This window comes from Nilaparvata lugens, unplaced genomic scaffold (genome assembly GCF_014356525.2).
Source record: "Nilaparvata lugens isolate BPH unplaced genomic scaffold, ASM1435652v1 scaffold4111, whole genome shotgun sequence".
In the NCBI taxonomy this organism is placed as follows: Eukaryota; Metazoa; Arthropoda; class Insecta; order Hemiptera; family Delphacidae; genus Nilaparvata; species Nilaparvata lugens.
In genome coordinates this window covers 6756-29931 of record NW_024090540.1, presented here as the reverse complement: position 1 = coordinate 29931, position 23176 = coordinate 6756, and the positions used below count along the sequence as shown (strand labels likewise).

The 23176-nt window shown below is 35.0% G+C and overlaps 1 protein-coding gene across 1 annotated transcript; it reads right to left on the bottom strand.

Annotated features, from left to right (window-relative positions):
• Positions 1-223: 223 nt before the first annotated feature.
• Positions 224-21211, bottom strand: LOC120355670. Its single transcript, XM_039444295.1, has 4 exons — positions 21007-21211; positions 11422-11601; positions 4373-4622; positions 224-562 (listed from the first exon to the last, which is right to left on the bottom strand). The coding sequence occupies exons 2-4, from the start codon at positions 11545-11547 to the stop codon at positions 261-263; spliced, it is 678 nt and encodes a 225-aa protein (XP_039300229.1). The 5' UTR covers positions 11548-11601; positions 21007-21211; the 3' UTR covers positions 224-260.
• Between the last annotated feature and the right edge of the window lie 1965 nt (positions 21212-23176).

Sequence of the window (23176 nt, the reverse complement as noted above, 5' to 3'; positions counted from 1 at the left end):
GGCACGCATCGGACGGATCGGATGATAAATTTTATGCATTGTTTTCAATTGAAGTGCGCATACCTATCCGCATCGTATAGGTAGGTATGCGCGCTCCAATTGAGAACAATGCATCAAATCTAATCGTCCGATCCGTCCGATGCGTGCAGTCCATCCGATGACGATCTGTGTGCGCCTACCTTAGAATGAGGTTATGCGGAATGATGAGGATACAATAATGGGACAATGTCATCAATGCACATGTTTTAACAGAGTTTTAGCTACTTTTCCTTGTATATGGAATAGAAATAAAGATGACTTACCAGATAGTTGAGGGAGTGTTTGACAGAAGTGAAATGTTTGAGTATGTTATTTGTAATGCCTTGCTTGTCACACAGTAAGCAGTAGTACGCTTGGACATCTCCAGCTTCCGTCAGCTCAATCAGGTACTCCAGACCAATTATTGGCACGGACCGGAAAGAATCAAGTTGTACTTGAATTTTGCACGGCTTTATTTGAGTCTCATTTTCCATGCCTGGTGGCGCTGGCTCTCCCAATTCGATTCGAGTCTCCAGTTCTTCCTCTGGAAATAGATTCCATCAAATGATTTAAAAACAATGAATTGTCTTAGGCTAGGCACACACCAGTTAGTCAAGAAAAGACAAGACACGTTTAGACACAATACTTCACATAGTTGCTTATGAAGACATGTCTAATTGCAATGACTAATCATAAGCAACTATGTGAAGTATTGTGACTAATCGTGACTAGTCTTGTCTTGACCAACTGGTGTGTGCCCACAGTTGTCACATTGGCTTGCATTAACTTCTAATCAGTAAATTATAACCAGAATATAATATTATTTTATGTGCAATTGCAATCCATAATGCCAAAAAACGCGTTGTTTTTGTATGGCCTAGATAGCCGGGAGACATAATAGCATGACCGGTCTGAAAAAAGGCTGAGCTTCAAATCTAGTATTTATTCAAGCAAATACATGAAAAAATCGTGTACAAAGCATGAATAACATCTTGATCTTCAACGGTCGGTAGAATCAGCAAAAGCCTTGTTTTTTATAATTAAAATAATTATTATTATTCAAGTCTTTTGGTCTGGTAATGTTATTCAAACCGCAGCCTGCTCTGATATATTATTAGACATTAGAGGAGGCTGTGGTCAAACAAATATTATTTTCTTTTTTAATATTTTATTATGTTATAGAAGAGTATAGAAAGCACATAAATTAAAAATCATACTAATGAAAAATATAAATTATAATAGTTTCAATTCAAATAATGAACAACTTAATGTGGTACTGATAGCTGTAAACAAGAATATAACGATAACTCTCGTAGAAAACTACACATTTAGTTACTACAAGAAAAATACGCATTTACATACAGAGTGGGTGAAAAGTCCGAGAACGGCTTAATATCTCATCCACAAAGGTAATTTGATGGTGGGTCTGATTGGGGATCCTACTCTGAAAAGACTACTCAACTATGACTTTAAAAATCTGGTCCGCCATCTTGGATCCGCCAATTTGAATGCAACTTTATTTTTTTTTAAATAGGAAGGTGATCATATGATTTCGATACGGAATTTCAAATGAATGGCGAAAACCTTATATCGATATCTCAAACCGTTTCGAAGATATTCACATTATTAATCAATACTATTCATACCAGAAAGAAGAGAAAAAAGTTTGAGAACGGCTAGCTTAAGCTGCGTTTACACCGGAGTTAATACATGAGTTATTCACAAGAGTTAAACTCGACTGAATCATCAAAACTTTATCTTACGAAAGTTAAGAACTCGTGTTTTTAACAGAAAATTCCTTGTTATTAACAAGATTTATGTTATCAATATAATTGACTTCCATATGATTTCATTTAATGAGAGTATTCACATAATATAACATTTAAACGTTCTTAAAGCGTTTGCTAAGGCTGGTCACATACCGATTAGTCAAAACAAGACTAGTCACGTTACTTACAATACTTCACATTGTTGCTTATGACGCAACTCAAACTGATCAGTCATTGCAATTAGACATGACTCCATAAGCAACTATGTGAAGTATTGTGACGAAACGTGACTATAGTGAGGTTCACGTTATAATGGCAGTGAAGAAAGATAGGAGAAAAACGTTGCCAAGTCTCTCCATTTTGCCACTGGCTGTACATAGCTATTACTCAATTCATCCCATTAAATTAATCTAATAATAATTATCATTTCCTTGATAAAATAACCAATTTGATGTCAAATTAATCAAGAAAATATATTTTTTCATAATTTTATTTAAAAATTGGCTTTCATAACTGAGATCAGATTTTTATTTTTATACAAACCTGAAATGGCGACTAATTCAAAAATCTGGTGTGGTACACTCACACAACTTTCCTTGCTCATATGTGAAACTACGATCAGACTTTTGTATATGTGTATATATAATTGTTTTCAGAGTACTTTTTCCTTTGTGTAAATTGTAAAATTCGATGATTTTTTTAGTCATCATTTTTTTAAAGTCGTCAAAACAGCTGTTCTACAGATGAAATATCTCGACTATGTGTTCTTTTTATGAGCTGCTCAACCTACCTACCTCATGCACGAGAAGGAGGTTACAAAGTCCATTTCTCAAGGATGGGGTGGGCCCCCCATTAGTTTCCCAGAAAGGAGACTCATGCCAGTTAAAAGAGCTGATAAATAACTATACAGAGTATGAATTTGAAAAAAATCGGTCAAGTTATTTTGAGAAAATCGTGAAAGACATGGATTTTTTAGTAATTATCCGCCATTTTTCTCAAATATATTACGGAGCTCCTGCAATTTTCTCAGAAATGAGACTCATGTCAGTTGATAGGGCTTATAAATAGCTATCCATGGTATGAATTTAAAGAAAATCGTTAGAGCCGTTTTCGAGAAAACCGTGAATAACATGGCTTTTTAGTGATTATCCGCCATTTTTCACAAGAATATTACGTAGCTCCTGAAATTTTCCCAGAAATGAGACTCATGTCAGTTGATAGGGCTTATAAATAGCTATCCATGGTATAAATTTGAAGAAAATCGTTAGAGCCGTTTTCGAGAAAACCGTGAAAAACATGGTTTTTTAGTAATTATCCGCCATTTTTCCGCCATTTTGAATTCAATTTTATTGAATTTCTTATTGTCAGATCCTCATGGTATAAGGACCTTAAGTTTAAAATTTCAAGTCAATCGGTTGATTAGGAATGGAGTTATCGTGTTCACAGACATACACACATACATACACACACACACACACCCACACACACACACACACACACACACACACACACAGACCAACACCCAAAAATCATGTTTTTGGACTCACGGGACTTTGAAACGTATAGAAAACTTGAAATTAGGGTACCTTAATTTTTTTTTGGAAAGCAATACTTTCCTTACCTAAGGTAAGGAAACGTATAGACTTTGAAACGTATAGAAAACTTGAAATTAGGGTACCTTAATTTTTTTTGGAAAGCAATACTTTCCTTACCTAAGGTAGTAGGGCAAGGAAAGTAAAAAGCTGTGATACAACAATCTGAATTTCAAAACAACAGAAATTGAGTTATTTAGTAGGTATTCTATTCCAATTTCTATTAAAAATGATAGAAAAATATAAATCCTATTTAAAAATAAGTAATTTCAATGGATTAATCCTGAAATGACTTTTCAATATTATTTATACCGGTACGAGTAGGTCTAACCTATACGGGTAGGCTAACTTAAGCATGGATGAAGTCTAGGATGGTTAGTTATCAACTTTTAAAATGTCATTTCAGGTATTTTAATTTGTGTTTCTCATACGGTGATGTTTAAAAATTATTTCATTGTTTCAAAAATACATTTTAAATCAATTATACGACTTGTGTACTCAAGTATTTTGATAGAATGAAGAAAAAAGATGGCGGCTGAGCATTGTTTGTTTAGTTTTTTTGTACAGTCACTGTCAAAAGTAAATATAAAATATTCTGGCAAATAGACAACATTGCAAAGCGAGAGAGAGATTGTGCTATCTGTTTTGTTGTCTGATAGAAAAGGACAGCAACAGTATTGTCAATCGTACACTGCCATTATAATGTGGACCTCACTATAGTCTTGTCCAGTACTCGTGACCAGTATAAGTGAGTATATGTTTTTAAAGTACATATTTCTCTTCAAGAACCCCGTCAACCTCGAATTTTTCATAACACTTCTCCAAAATTTGAAAATTTTAGATTAAACATGGTACATGAAGTATTGGAATTTCTTCCCAACTTCAGTTGTTTCTGATTTTCTGTTCAAATGAGCGACGACACATTAAAAAGCAGGAAAATGATCCTCCAATATTTATTTCTGTTGAGGGAAATATTATGAGATGAAAACTCACCGTAAAGAATAGGGAAGTTTTTAGCTGGATGCTTGGGTTTATCCATTGAAGAGCAGTGGTTCTGACTGTTGGCGTGCATATTGAACTCCTTGACTCCACGCATCTTGGCGCTGCATACGTGGCAAGTGTAACTTGCACCTTGCTTAGAGTAGTCGGCCGAGAACACGAGTCCATTTCTACCATTATCCAGTGGCACATTACAATTCTTCAGTAAATACCTGATATTCTCAGTCTCCCTGAAGTCCTCTTTCTGAAACATTGCAAATTGATACTTCAGAAATGTTTAATGCAAGTCGTGAAATCATTCATAAATCTTGAGTAGTTTTCCAGAAAGACATACCTTGAATTCTCTTCATGGATTTTATTAATGTAATCATACATCAGGAATCACAAACTTTTTAAAATGAGTCATTTTGAAGTCATTGAAACATACGATTTTTCAATCATCTCACAATCTGAACAGGTTTTATGAACAGCCGGAAATTTGAAAGAGTTGATAAATGTCAGAAAATTACTTACTTTCATCTCGCATACAAATGAATAAATAGAATCTAGTTATTTCGACGCACTCACGTTGTTCCAATTCTTTGCATAGAATAATTACAATAGAATACTTACATGAATCAGTCAAAGAAGGAACTATTAGTCGAAGCTTAGTGACCACAGTCCAAACAATAATTTACGCAACATAAGCGATGTACATCGCACAATAAAAAGTATTTTTCATTAAAAATAATTTTTATTGCTTAGTGAGGGAATTCGTTGGATCGAAAAAATAGGAGAGTACCAGGCTGTATATATTTAATACACTATAACGTATACTCTATACTGAGTTGAATGTCAGTAAAACTAACATTTAATCTTCAAATGGCATTATCAATTATTTAAGCTGAAACATCCAATTTTTCTAAAATTTGGTTATGATCAATATTCATGTTAGATTAACTTAGTACATTTGAGATTCCAGCTTGGTTTTGTATGAGAATCTAAAATATCACCAATTAAAAGTACCACAAGAGTCTTTGCAACTCAAGTTATCTATCGCAAAACAGAATACATTTTTCCTCGCGTTTATTTTCCTTACATGAAGATAATTTATCATTAACCAAAGGAGCATTTTTTTGCTCTTTATAACTTATAGATACATATTTTTTAAAATTATATATGATATTCAAGTTACATAGCAAATAATTTTCCCTCATCACTACACAAAAAGCACACAGTTCATTAAAATGTACATTCTACAATTAATAAAATAAGACAATACAAAATTCAATCTTTGATACACTATGCCGGATAAGTTGTGGATTCCAAAACCGATAAACACATGGTTTTATGTAATCTCATCCAAGTACAAGTGAGTAATAGTATTGCTAAATCTAAGGTCGCTTTATTTTGAGGCATTAAATTTAACACACATACTAAAAACCGTAGTCACTTCTCCCAAAGCAGTGAGGCATTATATATATCAGAGAATGATCTGCAGTCACTGGCTTTTTGAGATCAATGAAGTAAAAAATTATAAACTACGATTGAATCAATTTATCAAATAGCGGTGATAGCACGAGAGCAGGTTTGCAATCACCTCCATACGACCACCAGAGTCTGACACTGCACTGATCACTAATGCCACTTATACAAAACACAGAATTGCTTTTCTTTTCAGCAAAAAGTCACTCCTCAAGGAAACAGTATAAAATTATATTTGTTGTGTAGCTTCAGAAATTGTCTTGTTTTCACTATTAAGTTTACTGTTCACTCTCTCTGATATAACAGTTTTATATGGTCTTCAAAGCACTCGTGAGATGTTTAAGACACGCGTTCGCTCGCTACGATCGCGTCTCCACATCCAACTCGTAGATTCAAAGACCCTTATCATAAAACTGTTGTATTATCAAATACAACATTGAGTAAAAACACAAAATTTGGAGGTACGACAACCATTTGCTAGAACTTTCTTAGAACAATATTGAGCATCAATTTATTTGAAAGTTTATTAGCGAAAAATGGCTTTCGAAACTTTTCTCCCCACATCTTATATGTAACACATGTTCTCCCATTAATATGAATCGAAACCTTAATATAAAATAGGTCAATCAAACAGTGCAGTCAATTGTACTTGTTGGGCTTCAAATTATTATGCACTTGAAAAATATTTATATATTGCGTTCCTCATAGCAATATCAGAGGATAGAGCTCGTTTATGCGAGTCTCGACTAATGATAAGTTGATGACATAAATGATAATGGCCATTAAGAGGTTGGTGTCAGTGCTTGTGCGTAGATAGCTGGTCGTTCAGAGTGAGTTGGCTTGATGTTGCTGGATTCGCCGACCTCCGGCGTGGGTTGAAGAAGAGAGTCGAAGAGTCGGGGTGACGAATAGTCTTGAGGCTCTCTCAACTGGTGCTTCACTCACCTCGTCGCCTCGTTTGAGGATCCCCGTCCTCTCCATCGGCATATGAGATTCACTTCAAACTTTCACCATGGTTTGAATAGGAAGCATTAATACTGATGGTTGGCATCAACACTATACTGCTGCAGGTGCCGGCAGTGAATTCGTATGTCTTTTTTTGGAGTCTCTTACGGGAAGACCCCACATCGCCTGAATAAACCATTTAAACCGTCAATGTGCGTCACTGTTATATATCAGCCGGGACCGACAGATTAACGTGATCATCCGACAACACGAGGGTGACCTGGCTGGAGATTGACTGCCAGTGATCGGGGAACAGGGTGTCTTGTAATTGTTCATGCATAAAACCGGGAGATCCTGAAATGGTTCGGCTGCCAAAATAATTAAGCGCTCTTTATGTATATCAACAATAACATAGATTGGCTCTTACTGCCAATATCCAACATTCACCAATCCCGCCCATATTGGACCAGGAGCTCACTAGCTGTTCAGGAGCTTCATACTTGTTATTGCACCCGTCAAGGCTGATTTTATGTCTTGACAGTTATTACCGGTCCGCAATGGTTTGTATTTGATTAAGTTCCCCAAATGCAGGTCTAGGTCACGGAGAAATGCAATGAGCATAATGTGGACCTGTATAATCATGTTTGTTGACTTCAAGCAAGTCTTTGATAGTATTTCCAAGGATGAGCTTTTCTGTTATATGGCGCAGAAAGGTCCTCTGAAAATAATCAGACTTGTCAAAGTCATCCTGAATAGTGCAAGGGCCAAAAAAATGGTGGATGGCAAGGCAGGAGAGGAGTTTGAGGTTAAGCAGGGTGTGAGACAAGGAGATGCTCTCTCAGCTACTCTATTTATAGCGCTGCAAAGAGCGTTAGAGAATGTCATTGATACCGGTAGCATTATATTCAAGTCAAGACAAATGTGCGCTTACGCCGATGATATAGTGTTTGTGGCTAGAAATGAGAGAGCTAAATGGAATGCTCCTTGAGATACAAAGAGAGGGAAGAAGGATGGGTCTTGAAATCAACAAAGAAAAAAATTCATGAGAAAAAACAAAATTTGAATAGACGCACGCTGAATGACTTTCCAGGAGATAGATGTACATTTAAAAATGTAAGCAACTTTTCTTAACTGGGTATAGATGTGAATAGCTCCAATAAAGTCAGTGAAGAAATAAAACTAAGAAACAGAGAATCGTGCCTATTACACAAATATCAATCTCATAATCTCCAGAGCCAAAGAGTGACCAAATTGAAATTGTACAGGACACTGATAAGACCTGTAGTAGTTACACATGGGGCGGAAACCTGGAGTATCACAAACTCGGATGCATCCAAGCTCAGGATATTTGAAAGAAAGGATGATAGAAGAATCTATGGAGGTATTAATGAAGGAGGTGAATGGAGGCAGAACAAACCGAGAAATAAATTATATTCTCCAGGGTAGAGACATTGTAACACACATAAAATCCCAGAGGCTTCAATGGATTGGGCACCTAGAAAGAATGGCTGAACAAAGAATGCCCAAAAAAGTGTATAAGGATAGATTGGAGGGAAGAAGACAAAGAGGCCGACCAAGAAATCGTTGGCTAGATGAAGTGGAGACAGATATTAGATTGATGAGGGTCAGAGGTTGGAAGCAGAAAGCAGGTGACCGTTTGGAGTGGAGGCGAATATTTGAAGAGGCTAAAGCTCACGCTGAGCTGAAGAAGAAATGCAGATCTCCATCCCGCATTGGGTATCCAGGCGCACCACAAATAGCTCTGATTAGTTCAGTATTGCTAGAAAGGCTACTTTATAGTAGGATAAGCACAGCAATTCTTGAGACAGTCCCTATTGAGCAAGCAGGCTTCAGGCCAGAGCGCAGTTGTGAGTATCAAGTCTTGGCACTGACAACATTCATTGAGGCTGGATATCAGTGGCAGAGAAAAACACCTGTAACTTTTGTAGATTTGAAGGCAGTATATGATGCAGTTTGGCGAAAAGGTCTGATATATAAAATATTAAAAGTTATTCCATGTCAACTTATAGTGAGACTTGTCAACAATATGCTGAAAAACAGATCCTTCCAGGTTTTAATTGGGCATGGGATGAGTCTAACAAGAAGGCTTGACAATTGTCTGCCACAAGGATCTGTCCTGGCTCCTCTCCTCTTCAAACTTTATGTCTAAGACATGCTTAGAGTCGAATCCAGAGTATTTGCAAATGCATATGATTTAGCTGTGGCTACACAGAGTGGTGACCTTAGGACCGGAGAGGAGACACTAACAAGTGACTTAGCTGTCCTGGCAGACTACAGTTCTAAATGGAGGCTATGCCCCAGCCCTGGGAAAACTGAAGTATCAGACTTCCATTTATGCAATAAGCTGGAAAATGCTGAGTCGAGGGTCTCAATGAATGGTGCTGTCTTGAAACATAATAAGTTCCCGAAATATCTTGGCATCACCCTGGACAGGACTCTTTCCTTCAACCACCTAAGCAGCCAAGTTGAAGACAAGAAACAACATCATTCGGAAACTATGCGACACAACTTGGGGCTCATGTTCCTCAACTCTGATGTGCTCTAGTCTGGGCCTGGTGTATGCTGCTGCTGAGTACTGCGCCTCTTCCTGGATCAACAGTTTTCATACTAATCTTGTAGATGTGCAACTGAACAAGCATAATTTCGGGAGCCTTACGATCCACTCCAATTTTCTGGCTCCCAGTGCTCAGTGGCATACCCCCACCAACTCTTTGCAGAGCACAGGAGGCTCTCCTTCGGCTCTATGGAAGAACTCCTCATCCATCAGGACATTCCAGACTTATATAGAAGGGAGCTAAAGTCCAAAAGGCCAGCGATCAGGATGGCAGAGCAATTAAGAGACGAGAAGCCCTGTTCTCTCTGACCAGAAGATGGAAAGAGGAAGCGCCTCCAGGAATGCAAGAGAGCTATTTCTCAGGCACTGGGCCTCCTGGTTTTGAGCTTCCCCGGCGCATCTGGGTGGCACTGAACAGAATTCGATCTAAACATGGAAGATGCGATGCATCATTTTTCAAATGGGGACTTGCAGACTCCCCACTATGTGACTGTCGGGCAATGGAGCAGACAGTGCACCACATCATATTTGAATGTGAGAGACGTTCCCACATGGGTGAGGCTAACAACTTTACTGTGGTCAGTCCCCAGGCAATACAGTACATTTCAACATTTCAACCCATGACGTGCACTCATAACAGTATGAAATTTTCTTAATTTTAACAAATATGCCATACGCTAAATAAAATAAAAAGGGTGTCTTGGACTCTGCTCATCAACAGCGCAAAAAATTGGGGTTCAATTCGTAATCTAGAACTTGGTTTTTTCAAATTATATTTAATTTAATTATGTTTATTTTGAATCATTGTTTTGTATTAATACACTTCATGTGTTCTCATAAAATTTAAAGTGTATTTTTTATTTTCTCTTATTCACATAGTCTTTTCTACATTTTCCCCTAGAATTTACACAAGTATATTGAAAAAATATGCTCATGAAGTATAAATAGGAGTATTCTTCTTCTCTATAAAAGAAAAGTGTTCTTCCTTCAAGGGAATAAGGACTGAGTACAATGATGACTCCAACTGCAGCAACTCATTTACAATTCACTGCCAGCTGTTGGTCCTTTTATGGTCCTCCAACAGCTAAACCACTCAGCCGTCAGGCAACCACTATAAAGACAGAAGAGGCTTATTCATCAAAACAGGTCTTATGGCATCTCGTACATCTGCCTAAATGGCTTGGAAGCATCATCTGCATCATAAGGAAATGTAGTAATATTGTAACGTAATTAACTAGAAATTTCATTATCTACTCATGTACTGAAAATTGTGCTCAGAATTTGGCTTTTGATTTTTTTTTCTCACCTACAAGCCATTCAATAATTATTGAATACAACTAAAATTTTCAAAAAGATGTGTTTAATGATAACCAAAAGCATATATACATGAAGAAAAACAGCATAAGTATGCACTTTAAATGAAACTGAAGAAGAATTTTAGGAGCTGAAATTCAAGGAAACAAATCTTAAACAGTAATGAATATTTCAGCCAGCTTGGGTTGATATTTTTAAAGCCTGTCTTTAAAAACATTGATACGAGATTCTCAGTCAGCGCTTCGAATACCCGAATTTAATAGGCAATCAAGAATTAAGAACAAACCACTTTTATTATATGGTTAGTTCCAGATTCTCATTCAATGTGATGCAAAATCTTGCAACAAATTAAGGTCAACAGCATGTTTCACATTATTATTCGTTTCAAAACTCATTTATCGAGAAAATTATGAGAATGAAATGGAATTTTATATAAATAATTTATAAATTCATTTTAAAAATGTATAACTACAGAAGAATAAATTGTAAAATGTATTTAATCAATGAGTGTATGTTATGAACCATAAATTCCTATTGATTTATTTATATAATCATGATATACAAATATTGAATGTCAAAATACTAAATAGCTTACCTTTGACGATGATGTTCATAAGATTGAGATGAACCAAATAGAATTTGAGACCCAGCAGTGTAGAGATGAAGAACAGATGAACAAAAGGATAAACCCAGAACACAAATATCTTAATGGAGATACATACTGTTTGTTTTGATGAGTTCATACCTGCAGATCAGGATCTCCCTCATGCCATTCGTCGATGACGCTGCCTCCCTCCAGGTCCAGGTCGTCGAAGTTGGTTCCGCTGCCACCTGCATTCCCGACGTTCGAGTAGCCTTCCATTGCTGCCATCACGACGCACAAAAATGTGCAAAAACACGACAAACAATCCTCTTCTTAATTATTCTGCAAATTAAAATAATAAACACTGTAAAAATTCGTTGGAAAATGTGGAAATGTTTGTCCATTTACCAATGTTAAATAACCGATTAATAGGAATGTCTTCTCCAGTGGTTGCACGATGTCAAAAACATGATGTCGATCCTCGAAGAAAGCGATCAAATATTGAAGCTCATCACCAAATATCCACTAAAGCAATTCAGTTGGTTCTTCAATCCAATGTTTCTATGACCCAGCCATGAATTTCGCAATTATAGTTTTCATTGATGAAATCCAATTGAAAATTCCAAGTTGAAAGATTCTAGATATGAGCCAAAAGGAGCGAAAGGATTGGACACAAGGAGTAAATTTAACCAGATCGGAAATTTAGAAGAAAATATAGACCTACCTTATCACGGAAATTATTATGCTAGATTTAGAGTGATACTTAATTTCCTGAATAAGAGAAATGAATCAAATGACCTGAAAGACAAACTGAAAAGTCTTACTGATGAAAATAAGTTACAGAAAGTGCATCACATCAATATTCCATTTCAACTTTTACGTAATTCCACATGAATCTGCATTCCAATTGTTGGAAAGCTACCTTTATAATTGAAGCTCGTTTAAAGGACGAAATATTGCTTCAAAAAGGACACTGACAATTTTTTCTGGAGGGAGAGAGAGAGATACACAGGCTTAAAGAGCAAAAAAGAACATTATACAATAAATAACAGAGTCTCAAAACATTACGACGTGAAAAATAGTTTCCATTTATAAAGTTAACATAGGAAATTGTATTTGATAGATCGACCATCGGCTCTCGGTATAAATATATTATTGCTTCATGAATGGACGTAGGGGAATTCTGAATATCAAAACCCGAAGAAAATCAGGGGGAAATGAAACCAGAAGAGCTGTTACTTCATTCAGTCCGGTAGCTTTAAGAAGCGACACGACTTTGAGGAACAATAGCCTGTCATCTTTCCCTTGCAATGGAGGGATATGACTGAGGTGATTTCGAGTCTTTAGCACATGTGCTATTGGAAAGGAGCAGAACTATAATCACAGCAAAATTTCTCAACATGGAAGTACACTCTCAACTCAGAAATTGATTGGAATAGGTTTCTGATTGATTAAACAAAATTATAAAAGGGGCAATAAGTGGAAGAGTTTCAAAAGATGACTAAATGTAAGATTGGTAACGTTTATTCATCTAAATGTTATTTGAGAGATTCTATTTCAACAAATTAAACAGAAATAGTACATGATTTTTTATGTTCAAGTGTTATCAAGTTGTATACCTCTCTGAAAAGAAAATTAGCAATTACAATTGAAAACCACAAACCTCGAGATAAGGCATGAGGATTCATAAATTGAGCCAAATTAGCAGTACTATTACTTTGTTAGTAAAAAGCCTTTAACGTTCAAACGATGACCAAAAGGATCAATGGAAGACCACAAAAATACAAAACAAAATTGATTGAACTTTCAAGAAAAATAACAGTATAAACTTGATAATTGATATACCAAATAATCTTATTACCCATAAAAGAACAAGAAATAAAGTTGATGATATGCATAAAAAAAGTAATGAGCTTTGTAAATTGAGTTTATTTCTTGAGCTCTGGTCAGGTGAATCGGATTCGGCCTGCCTTTATTGGTAAATTTGGTAGAGGTCACCAGTTATAGCATGACCCCTCAAACGGTAAAAGAGTGTGGTACCATACTGGTGTGGTAGGAGTATAGGGGTGAGATTGTCTCTTTCACACACCTTCCTTTCTCACTCTGTATGTAAACGGCCAGTGTGGAAAATATTGGAACTGAAAAACCGGCGGCCGAGAACAAACTGACTAAACTCTTACCCTTAACCTTATATAATCAGAGTTCAGTTCCATGTGGTGGGAGTCAGAAGTTCATGTTATATCTCGCGGGCTGTAACCAGTTGAAAACCACGTGTATTCGAATTTGAAACCACAAAATTATTTAGCGTATGGCAGATACACAACAAATATATAGCTCATGAGCATCAAAAGCCAAGATATACACTGTATATTTCCAATTTCTTTGAGATGTTGTGTAGTTTTCGGTCAGGAGAACATAAGCTCTGACCGCCATCATTTGCTAGTTCATTTAGCGTTACCCAATGTGCACCACATAATGAATTTGCCGCTTGAGCGGGCCATTCACTATCCGACAGTTTGGTCCAACTACGTTGAGCCACCACGTTGGACCTTTCACCACTCAAGCTCCAGCTGATAAGTCAAACATCCCCACTCACGTTCCGAATCGAACCTGACTAGGCGGCTGACCTTGCGTGGTCGGACAAGTCAGTTGGACAGTTCACCAGACTACCGACAGCATTCAGCCCGCCCATAACAGCCCCATTCACGTTCCGACGTCAAATTGATGGACCTGAAGTTGGAAAACATATCAGACAGAGAATGGCCCGCGCTTTAGGCTAGCTTCACGCTTTCGGTTTCATTCGGTTCGGTTCGTTACCGAAAACGAATGAGGCTTTCATACGTGTCAGGTTTTAATTCGTACGGTTCTAATTAGGTATTTTCTTCTCAAACACAGCTGTGTTTGGATTTTCACAGTTCATGCTTGTATATATTTAAATATAACAGCTGGTGTTAAATATTGTAAGATGTTATTTCTTGAACAACAAAATTTTAAAGTTAATTAAAAATTGTGAATTATTTGAATAGTTTCTTTTTGATTATGTTAATTTTGGATGTTCAGAGAGATTATTTTTTTAAATTGAAGATTTGTTCCTTGTTTTGACACATGGTATATAAACTTTATCTCTCCTCTCCATTGATGAAATCATGTAATATTCGTGGAAAAATAAATAAAAAAATGAAAATAATAATAATTTTTAATAATAAATTCTCCTTAGTTTTTATTTATATCTTTCATATTTTTTAGCAAACTATTCATTGAGAAAAAAAAATTCTGTGAACTAACAGAAATGAATTGACCATATTATTTTGACTTGGAAAATTTTGAAACAGATAATCACGATATCAGGTTAAAATAAAAACAAAAAAGGCAAGCGTGTGTAAAAGACTTTGTTTTTCCTGTTTCCTCAGCAACGAATTCGAATATAATGAAACCTATTCGTGTCGAGGGGGCGTTCGGTGCTATACGGTTGCTATTCGGTACCGAATTCAAACCGAATCATCGTTTCACACTTATCGGAATTTGCCGAAAACGAAACGAACCGAACCGAACCGAACCGAAAGTGTGTGAAAGTAGCCTCTCGCTAGCAACGAATTGAAACCTGATGGAATTTATTAGAGTCAAGTGGGCGTTCGGTTCTATGCGGTTTCTATTCGGTACCGAATTCAAACCGAATTACCGTTTCACACTTATCGGAATTTGCCGAAAACGAAACGAACCGAATGAGTGTGTAACTAGCCTTAGGCACAAGGACTTGCACATGCGCGGTTGGTTTCTACTCACCACGTGGCGATGAACCGTGCTTCGCAACGATTTTCCGCGAAACAGATCACCAGATATCCGCATTAGAATTTACCCAAATAAGGCAGCTCAGGATGCTCTTAGTGATAAAAGTATTTCTATATAGAAGGATTAATACCTGACAACCCTTGATCCAAGATTCAATTACATATAAAAATCTTGCAAACCTTTGAATTATACCTAGAATCAATCTTCCAGTTAGTTAGAAATATAATGGTCGAGGAAAAACACATTTTATAGTTTGTCACGTCAAGCAATTTTTTTAATACACTAATCTTCATAATACAACAAAAAATTAATAACACATAAGAATTTATCGAGTACTTACCACATGATTAGAAGATTTAATAGATTAAACGTACATCGTTCAAAAGAAAAACTTCCGGCACCCAGAAATCCTTATCATTGCGATCATTCATTTGAAGGTTTCACACAATATGTATGATTTCTTTAACGAAGTCGTCAAGAAAAAAAAACACTGAAGTTGTTGTTCCAATCCCATTATGGTTGGAATGAAGAATAATGGAGGATGATAAGTGAAATAATATTTCACATTATACATTATGATTTGAAAACGAAATATGTTAATCGACAATGTAGAGAACAATTATTGCCTGCGTAGATACAGCTTGGCTTGGTTGGGCCGCAATGCCATCTAGATATCTTGTTAGAGAAATGAGTTCAAATACTGTATGTCCATGTTGTTGTGAATTGCGAAGGATTTGTTAAAAAGATTGCGTAAAATGTTGTTGAATTCTTGACATTCATTCAATTTGTTTGTGTTTTTTGTGAACAGTTAACACTATTCAAACTTAAAATAAGCTGTTCCCTTTAAGCACAAACTTTTTTGTAAAATATTTAAAAAACACCAAAACAGCCCACCTCTTAATGCTTTGATTGGATGCATCATGAAATTACTTGATGCACCAAGTAGTAATAAGAATAGTCAAAAATGCAACTGCCCAAATTCTTTCAGTCAATGTACAATATAGAAATTTGTCACATATACAATAATAATATTGTATGTATAACTCATCTTGAACTTCTCAATCTAGATATTTAGGTAAAATAGTTCACAACTCTTTCAGTAATGCAGTAGTTTTCAATAAATTTTTCAAAAATATAATTTTGTGTATTCCTTTTGTAATCTCATTTTGGTAGGTACTACATGACAATGGGAGTATTCATTTACGTCACTGTACATGTATTGGATTGTCTAAACATTACATTTTTATTTATAAAAATATCTCACTTCACTGAAATTATTTCAAAAACTTATTCCAGACGAGAATTATACCAGAGTTACGGGTATAATTTTCATATACTCCGGTAATCCAATTACAATATGATATCTGGTAACATTTTTTAATATGTTAGGCCTATATTATAGTAATTCCTCTCAGCAGTGTCGTGATTTTATTTTTGCAATACAATTTGCATGAATAGGTACCCTTGCCATAATAAGAAATGATAAACCGGAAGTAGAACAAATATTTATATAAGTCATATTTATAATATTTGACTAGATTCTCAAAATGAATAGCTGTTTGGTAGGTTTGACAGGATGAAATAAGAATGGTTGACATTGATTTCAATTCCATACGAATACTTCAAACTGAAAATATTGAAAGATGAAGAAATTAACAGCTTCACTAATCACTATTCAAGAAATTGACAGATTGGTTCTGAGCTAGAGCGTATAAGAATGTATAAATGATACAATAGAAACAAAGAAATAGTTTAATTCATTATTTAAAACAGAAAAAAATAAATAATTTATCATATAAGAGCCTTCCTACCAGGCGCGCCGCGGGGGACAACCACCTTGTAGTGTCTAAAAACCTATTTGCAGGAGACTGTAGACTGTAATGTATGTCAAATATTACATTATAACTAAAACAGGATAAAAGTTGAGATATAATAATCTATCATCTTTTTTTTCTGTACAGACCTCTATATTTGTAAAAACTCTCGAGTTAATAAAAGCATTATTATTATTAGGTAACTTAATACAGCGATGAATGATTCTGTGGAACTATTCTAGATAATAGACACACATCGACACATCCCTAAATATTACCGTAGCGAAAATATTGTTTTAATGTCTGTCAGCTACCAAGCTGCAAGGCCGCTTAAGAGATTAGCAAGAAGTTAAATATTATTTTACCATATTTTTCAATGTCAAGTTAACACCGAATAGAACGCCATGGAAATACTCAAGTAAATGCGCCAAACTACTCACACTTATTTTTCATCTCAATTGAAAACACATATTTACCAGCTATTTGAATAGGCATTGAAAAATTTATAAAGCAAATAAGTGATATAAATGCTTCATTCCAATAGAAATTTACTTCAATGTATAAAGGTTAGCCTACAGTACATATTTTGAAACATCTCTATTATTGCCACAATCTGTTGGGCGTCCAGTTTCAAGTACTATTCAAATTGACATTGAAAGCAATATATTCTTGTCGTTCAGGGTGTAGGTTAAGTTTCTTAACGAAATATTCCCATATAGGCCTACCTGGTGTTAAGATTCCGGCTGAATCCCGACTATTTTATTGAAAGGAATAGATGATTTTGAGGTTGGTACAAAATCGAATTAAAAAAGAATACCGTAGGCCGTAGGTTTATTATTATGAATGGTAGAGGGGATAGTGGGTTTGTAAAAGATGCTCGTTATCATTGCTGTTTGAGAATGTAGTTGAAAAATTTTACACCAGATGTCAGTACTGATAAGACTTACGCTCAAGGTCTATAAAATACAGGTCATGACACTATTGTTGTGAGCAGCCATTTTATGGGGTCTTTATGGCGGTACATTTGAAAATCAAATCCAATTCAATTTGCTCGTAACAAAATTATGAATTTTAAAAACAATATTCTACCTCATATAATATGTGAATTAAGGTTTTCAATTTTTTAATTATGAAATTTCAACAATAAATGCTTTGGTTATTCATTTATTTATTATCAAAACATGTTCTTAGTTTTGTAAATCAAGGATTATGATTCAAAAGGCATTGGGACAAGGCAGAAATATGCGAGGCCAATTTCAAAAAGAGTTTCAAGTTCCCAATCAATTGAATCTAAAAATCAACAATTCAGTTCCTAGTTGGAATCTAATTTATTATTATTCTTTCGGAACAATTTATTCAAAGCCAAGCAATATCCATTAAACAATATTACAAAATAACACATCATGTTGTTCAATCCATAATGATAACAGCTGATAAATTTGAAAATTGGTGAACTAGGACCCCATAAAATGGCTGCTCACAACAATAGTGTCATGACCTGTATTTTATAGACCTTGCTTACGCTCCAAGGTCTATAAATACAGGTCATGACACTCGTGTACCTCATGGAGCGGCCATTATGTGGGGTCTTTATGGTGGTACGTTTGAAATATTCCAATCTGCTCATAACAAAATCATGCATTATGCTTATTAAAAACAATATTCTGGTTCAAATAATATGTAAATTCAGGTTTTCGATTTTTTAATGATAAAATTTCCATAATAAATGGTTCAATAATTCATTTTTTTAATATTCAAAATTGTTCTTATTCTTGTAACTTGTTATGATACATAAGGCATTGGGACAAAAGGCAATCCTCAAAAAGAGTTTGAAGCTCCCAATCTAAAAATCAACAATTGAATCAGGGCCGCCCCGGGCGCCGCGGCTAGGGGAGCGCCACGGTCGTATAATGATTACCGCCCCGACATTATCGGTTCAAGTACCTTTATTTCACCTTCACGTTAAAAGTCTTGAACCATTTTCCTATCACTCCATTTCTATGTATAACTCATTACTTATATGTGTAGTGTGATTTGTGGCATAAACAATAAAAACTTGACGTTCACTGACTAAACTTTGGTGAATACAGTCACTCTACGCATATAGCATAGGCGTATATTTTTGCAGTCATTGAGTGAGCCTCTGCGCGCCCACTGCTCCTGCAAGTCGTTCTTGGTCGCTTCATTGTCTCAAGCTGGGTGATAAAACTTCTTATCTCAAACTCTTTTCTAGCCTTGTATTCTGCAGGCTAAAACCTATTTATTTTTAAATTTCCGTTGATATTCCTAAATATAAAAATTTTCAATAAAAAATAAATTAAATTTTTCAATTTAAAATAAATTGAAAATTTTTCTATTTAGGAATATTAACGGAAATTTAAAATTAAATAGGTTTTAACCTGCAGAATACAAGGTTAGAAAAGAGTATAAGATAATAAGTTTTATCACCCAGCTTGGGACAAGCTAGGTATTGATATTGTTGATCAAAAACTTTAATTCATCAGAATTGATTTTTTCTTTAAAATTTACTCATTTTTGGAAAACTCAGTAGCCTACTTATTGGAGATAATGAGTTGCGAATAATCTCATTTTATTCAGAATTTTATAATCTAAAACAAAGGCTAGAGCAAATTTATTATTACTGGATTTGGCAGAAATAGCTGAAAACTGGAAAATTAATTGAAAATACGAGGTTCTGGACTTCTCTCATGTATCCACATAATAAATTAAAAAACCAGAACTACAATATAAATTGCAAGCACACCTCCTTTTTTATGTCTATATTGACTGGGCAAAGAAGTTCCTGTGACAACTATAGAGGAATCAGCTTGCTAACAAAATCTATAGCATGATTATCAAGGATAGGATGCAGCCCATAATGGAAGCTATCCTGGAAGAGCAATGTAGGCTTTACTTTTAACTCATAATACCTTACCCCGTTATACTTGGGAGGGGGGGCGCATATCAAAATCTCGCCCTTGGCGCCTATTAACCTCGGGGCGGCCCTGAATTCAGTACCTAGTTGGAATCTAAATATTATTATTCTGTGGGAAGAATTTATTTTACAATTCAAAGACAAGCAATATTCCTTGAACAAATGACAAAATAACACATCATCTATAATGATAACAGCTGATTAATTTGAAAATTGGTGAACTAGAACCCCATAAAATGGCGATTTTGCAATGCATCACGGGATTGTTTCATGACATGTATTTTTATAGACCTTGCTTACGCTTAACACCTCTTGCATACTAGATTTTTCCATTTTCAGCTATCGATAACTGTAGATAACTAAAAAAAAAAAATGTCACTTTGACCCCTTGTATTCTGACCCCCTCATATGGAAAGTTGGGCTATGCTCTGGGGATTATTAAGATCACTTGGTACAGAACATTTGAATCTGGGGTTATTAAAAAAAACATTAATGATGCACACAAGTTAAGCCGATTTGACTAAGTTCTAACGTAGTCCTGGAAAAAGCGAGAAGCACTACACCAATATTATCATTTCATGTAAATTACGTAGGTAATTGAAGAATTTATTGAAGCATTTATTCGTACGTAATATTACGTACGGTAGGTAGGTAAATATTTCCATATACCTGGCGTTAAATTACCGGCTGAAACCAGACTATTTTGTTGAAAGGAATAGATGATTTTGAAGTTGGTACAATATCGAATTGGAAAATAATAGGTTGATTATTATCCATGCTGGAGGGGAAAATGGTTTTGTAAAAGATGCTCGTTATCATATGGAAAGCTGGGCTATGCTCCGGGGATTATTACGATCAGTTTTTACAGAGCATTTAATTCAGGGTTTATTAAAAAAACATTACTGATGCACACAAGTCAAGCCGATTCAACAAAATAGTCAATTCTAACGTAGTCCTAGGAAAAGCAAGAAGTACTACACCAATATTTACGTAGGTAGGTCTAACTACTGTAGGCTACTTTGTATTGTAGCCTATAACGAATACAATAAGTTAGGCCTACATCTTTTAATTTGATAATTCAGTTAGGTATTGAGAAGGATATTGCGGAATTATTAAAATTTACGAATACATTATTGAATAACGTCGATGAAAAACCTTACAATAATTATTATTAATAAACTCATTTATGAAAGAGGTTTTTGAACTTACCGATCAATAAAGTACACTCCAGAACAAACTCACTGATAGATCAAAAAAAGCAAAGTCTTAAAAATGGAGGAATATACTTGTAAAACAGGGTTTGAATTCCGACTTTATCTACACAAATATTAATATTTGCTGCTACTGCATTACAGACAAACATAGTTCTAAATCCAAAACCATAGGCCTACACGACAGGAAAGGACGGTAATGCCAAAATGGCGATTTTGTAATTTTACATTTTAATTTTAGACAATTTCGATTCTTGCTGGAGCTTTGCGCAATTTATTATCAAAACCTAACATAATGAGTACCACCCCAGTAACGAAACGACTACGGTCAGCTGTTTGCGAACAAGTATTTTTCAGCAGATTATGAGCTAGCAAAATTCAAATCACATCTTGAAATGAGTTCTCAATTCATTTCGTGTGCATTTTCAGAAGGTAGGAAAAGAGGTTGTAGGTTATGATTTTGCTTTTGAATGGCATAATGATAATACTATTCGTTATTTTTGAATTATTCAATTACTGTGCTCAGTAAGCATAAAGACAAAAAATAAGGTTACATTTAAAGAACTGATTGAATGGAACAGCTTCACATGCGCACTACGAGGCTGTGAAAGGTCAAGATGACTTGGTGTTCGCGCATGTGTATGCTGGTACAGAGATGTGAGGGGCCGCGGAATTGGGAATATCTGGAACTCAAAATATCAATGTTAAATGTCCTATGCCTGAAAACTGTTGCTGGGTGGAACTCCGAATATTTGTCAGACAGCGGAATTGGAAATATCCGGAACTCGAAATATGTTGCTAGGCGGAATTGGGAGTATCTGGAACTCAAATTACTTGTTTGGCAGATGGCGGAATTGGAAATATCTGGAACTCAAAATATCGGTGCCAAAGTGGGAATACTTGTAATGTGTTTGTCATTGAGAAATGGTTCAAGTCTGACTTATTTTCTAGAATGATATGGACTTTTGGACCTGGTTTGTCGTTCTTTTTCAATTGTATAAACTATTCATATGATTTGCGATTGTACCAAAAAATAAGTAGAAGTAATTTAATATTTTCCAGATAATATAATATTCTATAATAAAATAATAATACGTACATATCTATTATTTTTAGAAAATTTTATATGTCTTCAATATAATAGCATCAAGTTTATAGGTTATGTTATGCATAATAATATTAATTAAGGTAAGTGTAACGTACATTGCATTTTGCAACAGAAACAGCTTCTTATAGAGTATTGTTTTACAGGCTAATCTTTTTTATGTAATGTATTCAAATGTAATTATTATTAGGATTGGATAATACAAAAATATACTTTTTGCTAAGTGATATCTATTACATTGTGACAGAATTTGGTTTCTCAATAATTCTCATCCTGAGGTAAGTTTAATGTGGACTAAGTACTAAAGTTGAAAAATATATTTTAAAATAGCAAATTTAATTTATTAATAATAGGCTAGCAACTTTTATTAATTTCTTTGTTCTATCATTAGAATACTTGAATAATATTAGAAGTACCGTAAGATGAGGTGAATAGCAACAGGCAGGTGAATAGCAACAAAACTGGGGAAAAACTTTCAATCCGTTCCTTTTTGCACATGCGTATCTAATATCAGTTCTTTTATATTGAGAGTCACTCTAGTATCTTGGCGCTATTTTCAAACAAGTTTTGCTATCCAGAGTGGCCAACATAAGGAATAAAAAAATAACAAGGTGACTATGATTTTATATAAAAAAATTTATGCTCCAAAACTTCACATGTACCAAAAAGGTATGAAATATCAATATCAATGGAATTTTCTTTTTAAACTGCATTTTTTACGCAAAAACACTTTTTTAATCTTGAAAATATCTCAATTCTACAATTAATTATATTTTTTTCTCTGATACAACCTCTTGGAATCGTCGAATGGGGTGAATAGCAACAGCAACTTTTGAACAACAGTGCCATTTAGGTTATGTTGTCAACCGATTTCCCCTCTGCTTTCATTTAGTATTTCGAAACTGGTACTATTTTATTTATGTTATTTAAAATCAATTGTGATAGTTGGGGTTTTTAAAATGCCCCGAGTGTATAAAACTGTTCCTGGAACGAAACTGTGCAAAAATATGATGACAATGTAATGTTAGCTGCAATCAAAGACATCGAGCAAGGCAAAGCTACA

What these genes read in the sequence shown, in the direction of transcription:
- LOC120355670 (XM_039444295.1), bottom strand. Translation starts at nt 11,547, where the DNA reads ATGGCAGCAATGGAAGGCTACTCGAACGTCGGGAATGCAGGTGGCAGC. An exon ending in AGGGAGATCCTGATCTGCAG is followed by an intron (nt 4,623 to 11,421) that starts GTATGAACTCAT and finishes GCAATGTTTCAG; the next exon opens with AAAGAGGACTTCAGGGAGAC. An exon ending in AAACTTCCCTATTCTTTACG is followed by an intron (nt 563 to 4,372) that starts GTGAGTTTTCAT and finishes ATCTATTTCCAG; the next exon opens with AGGAAGAACTGGAGACTCGA.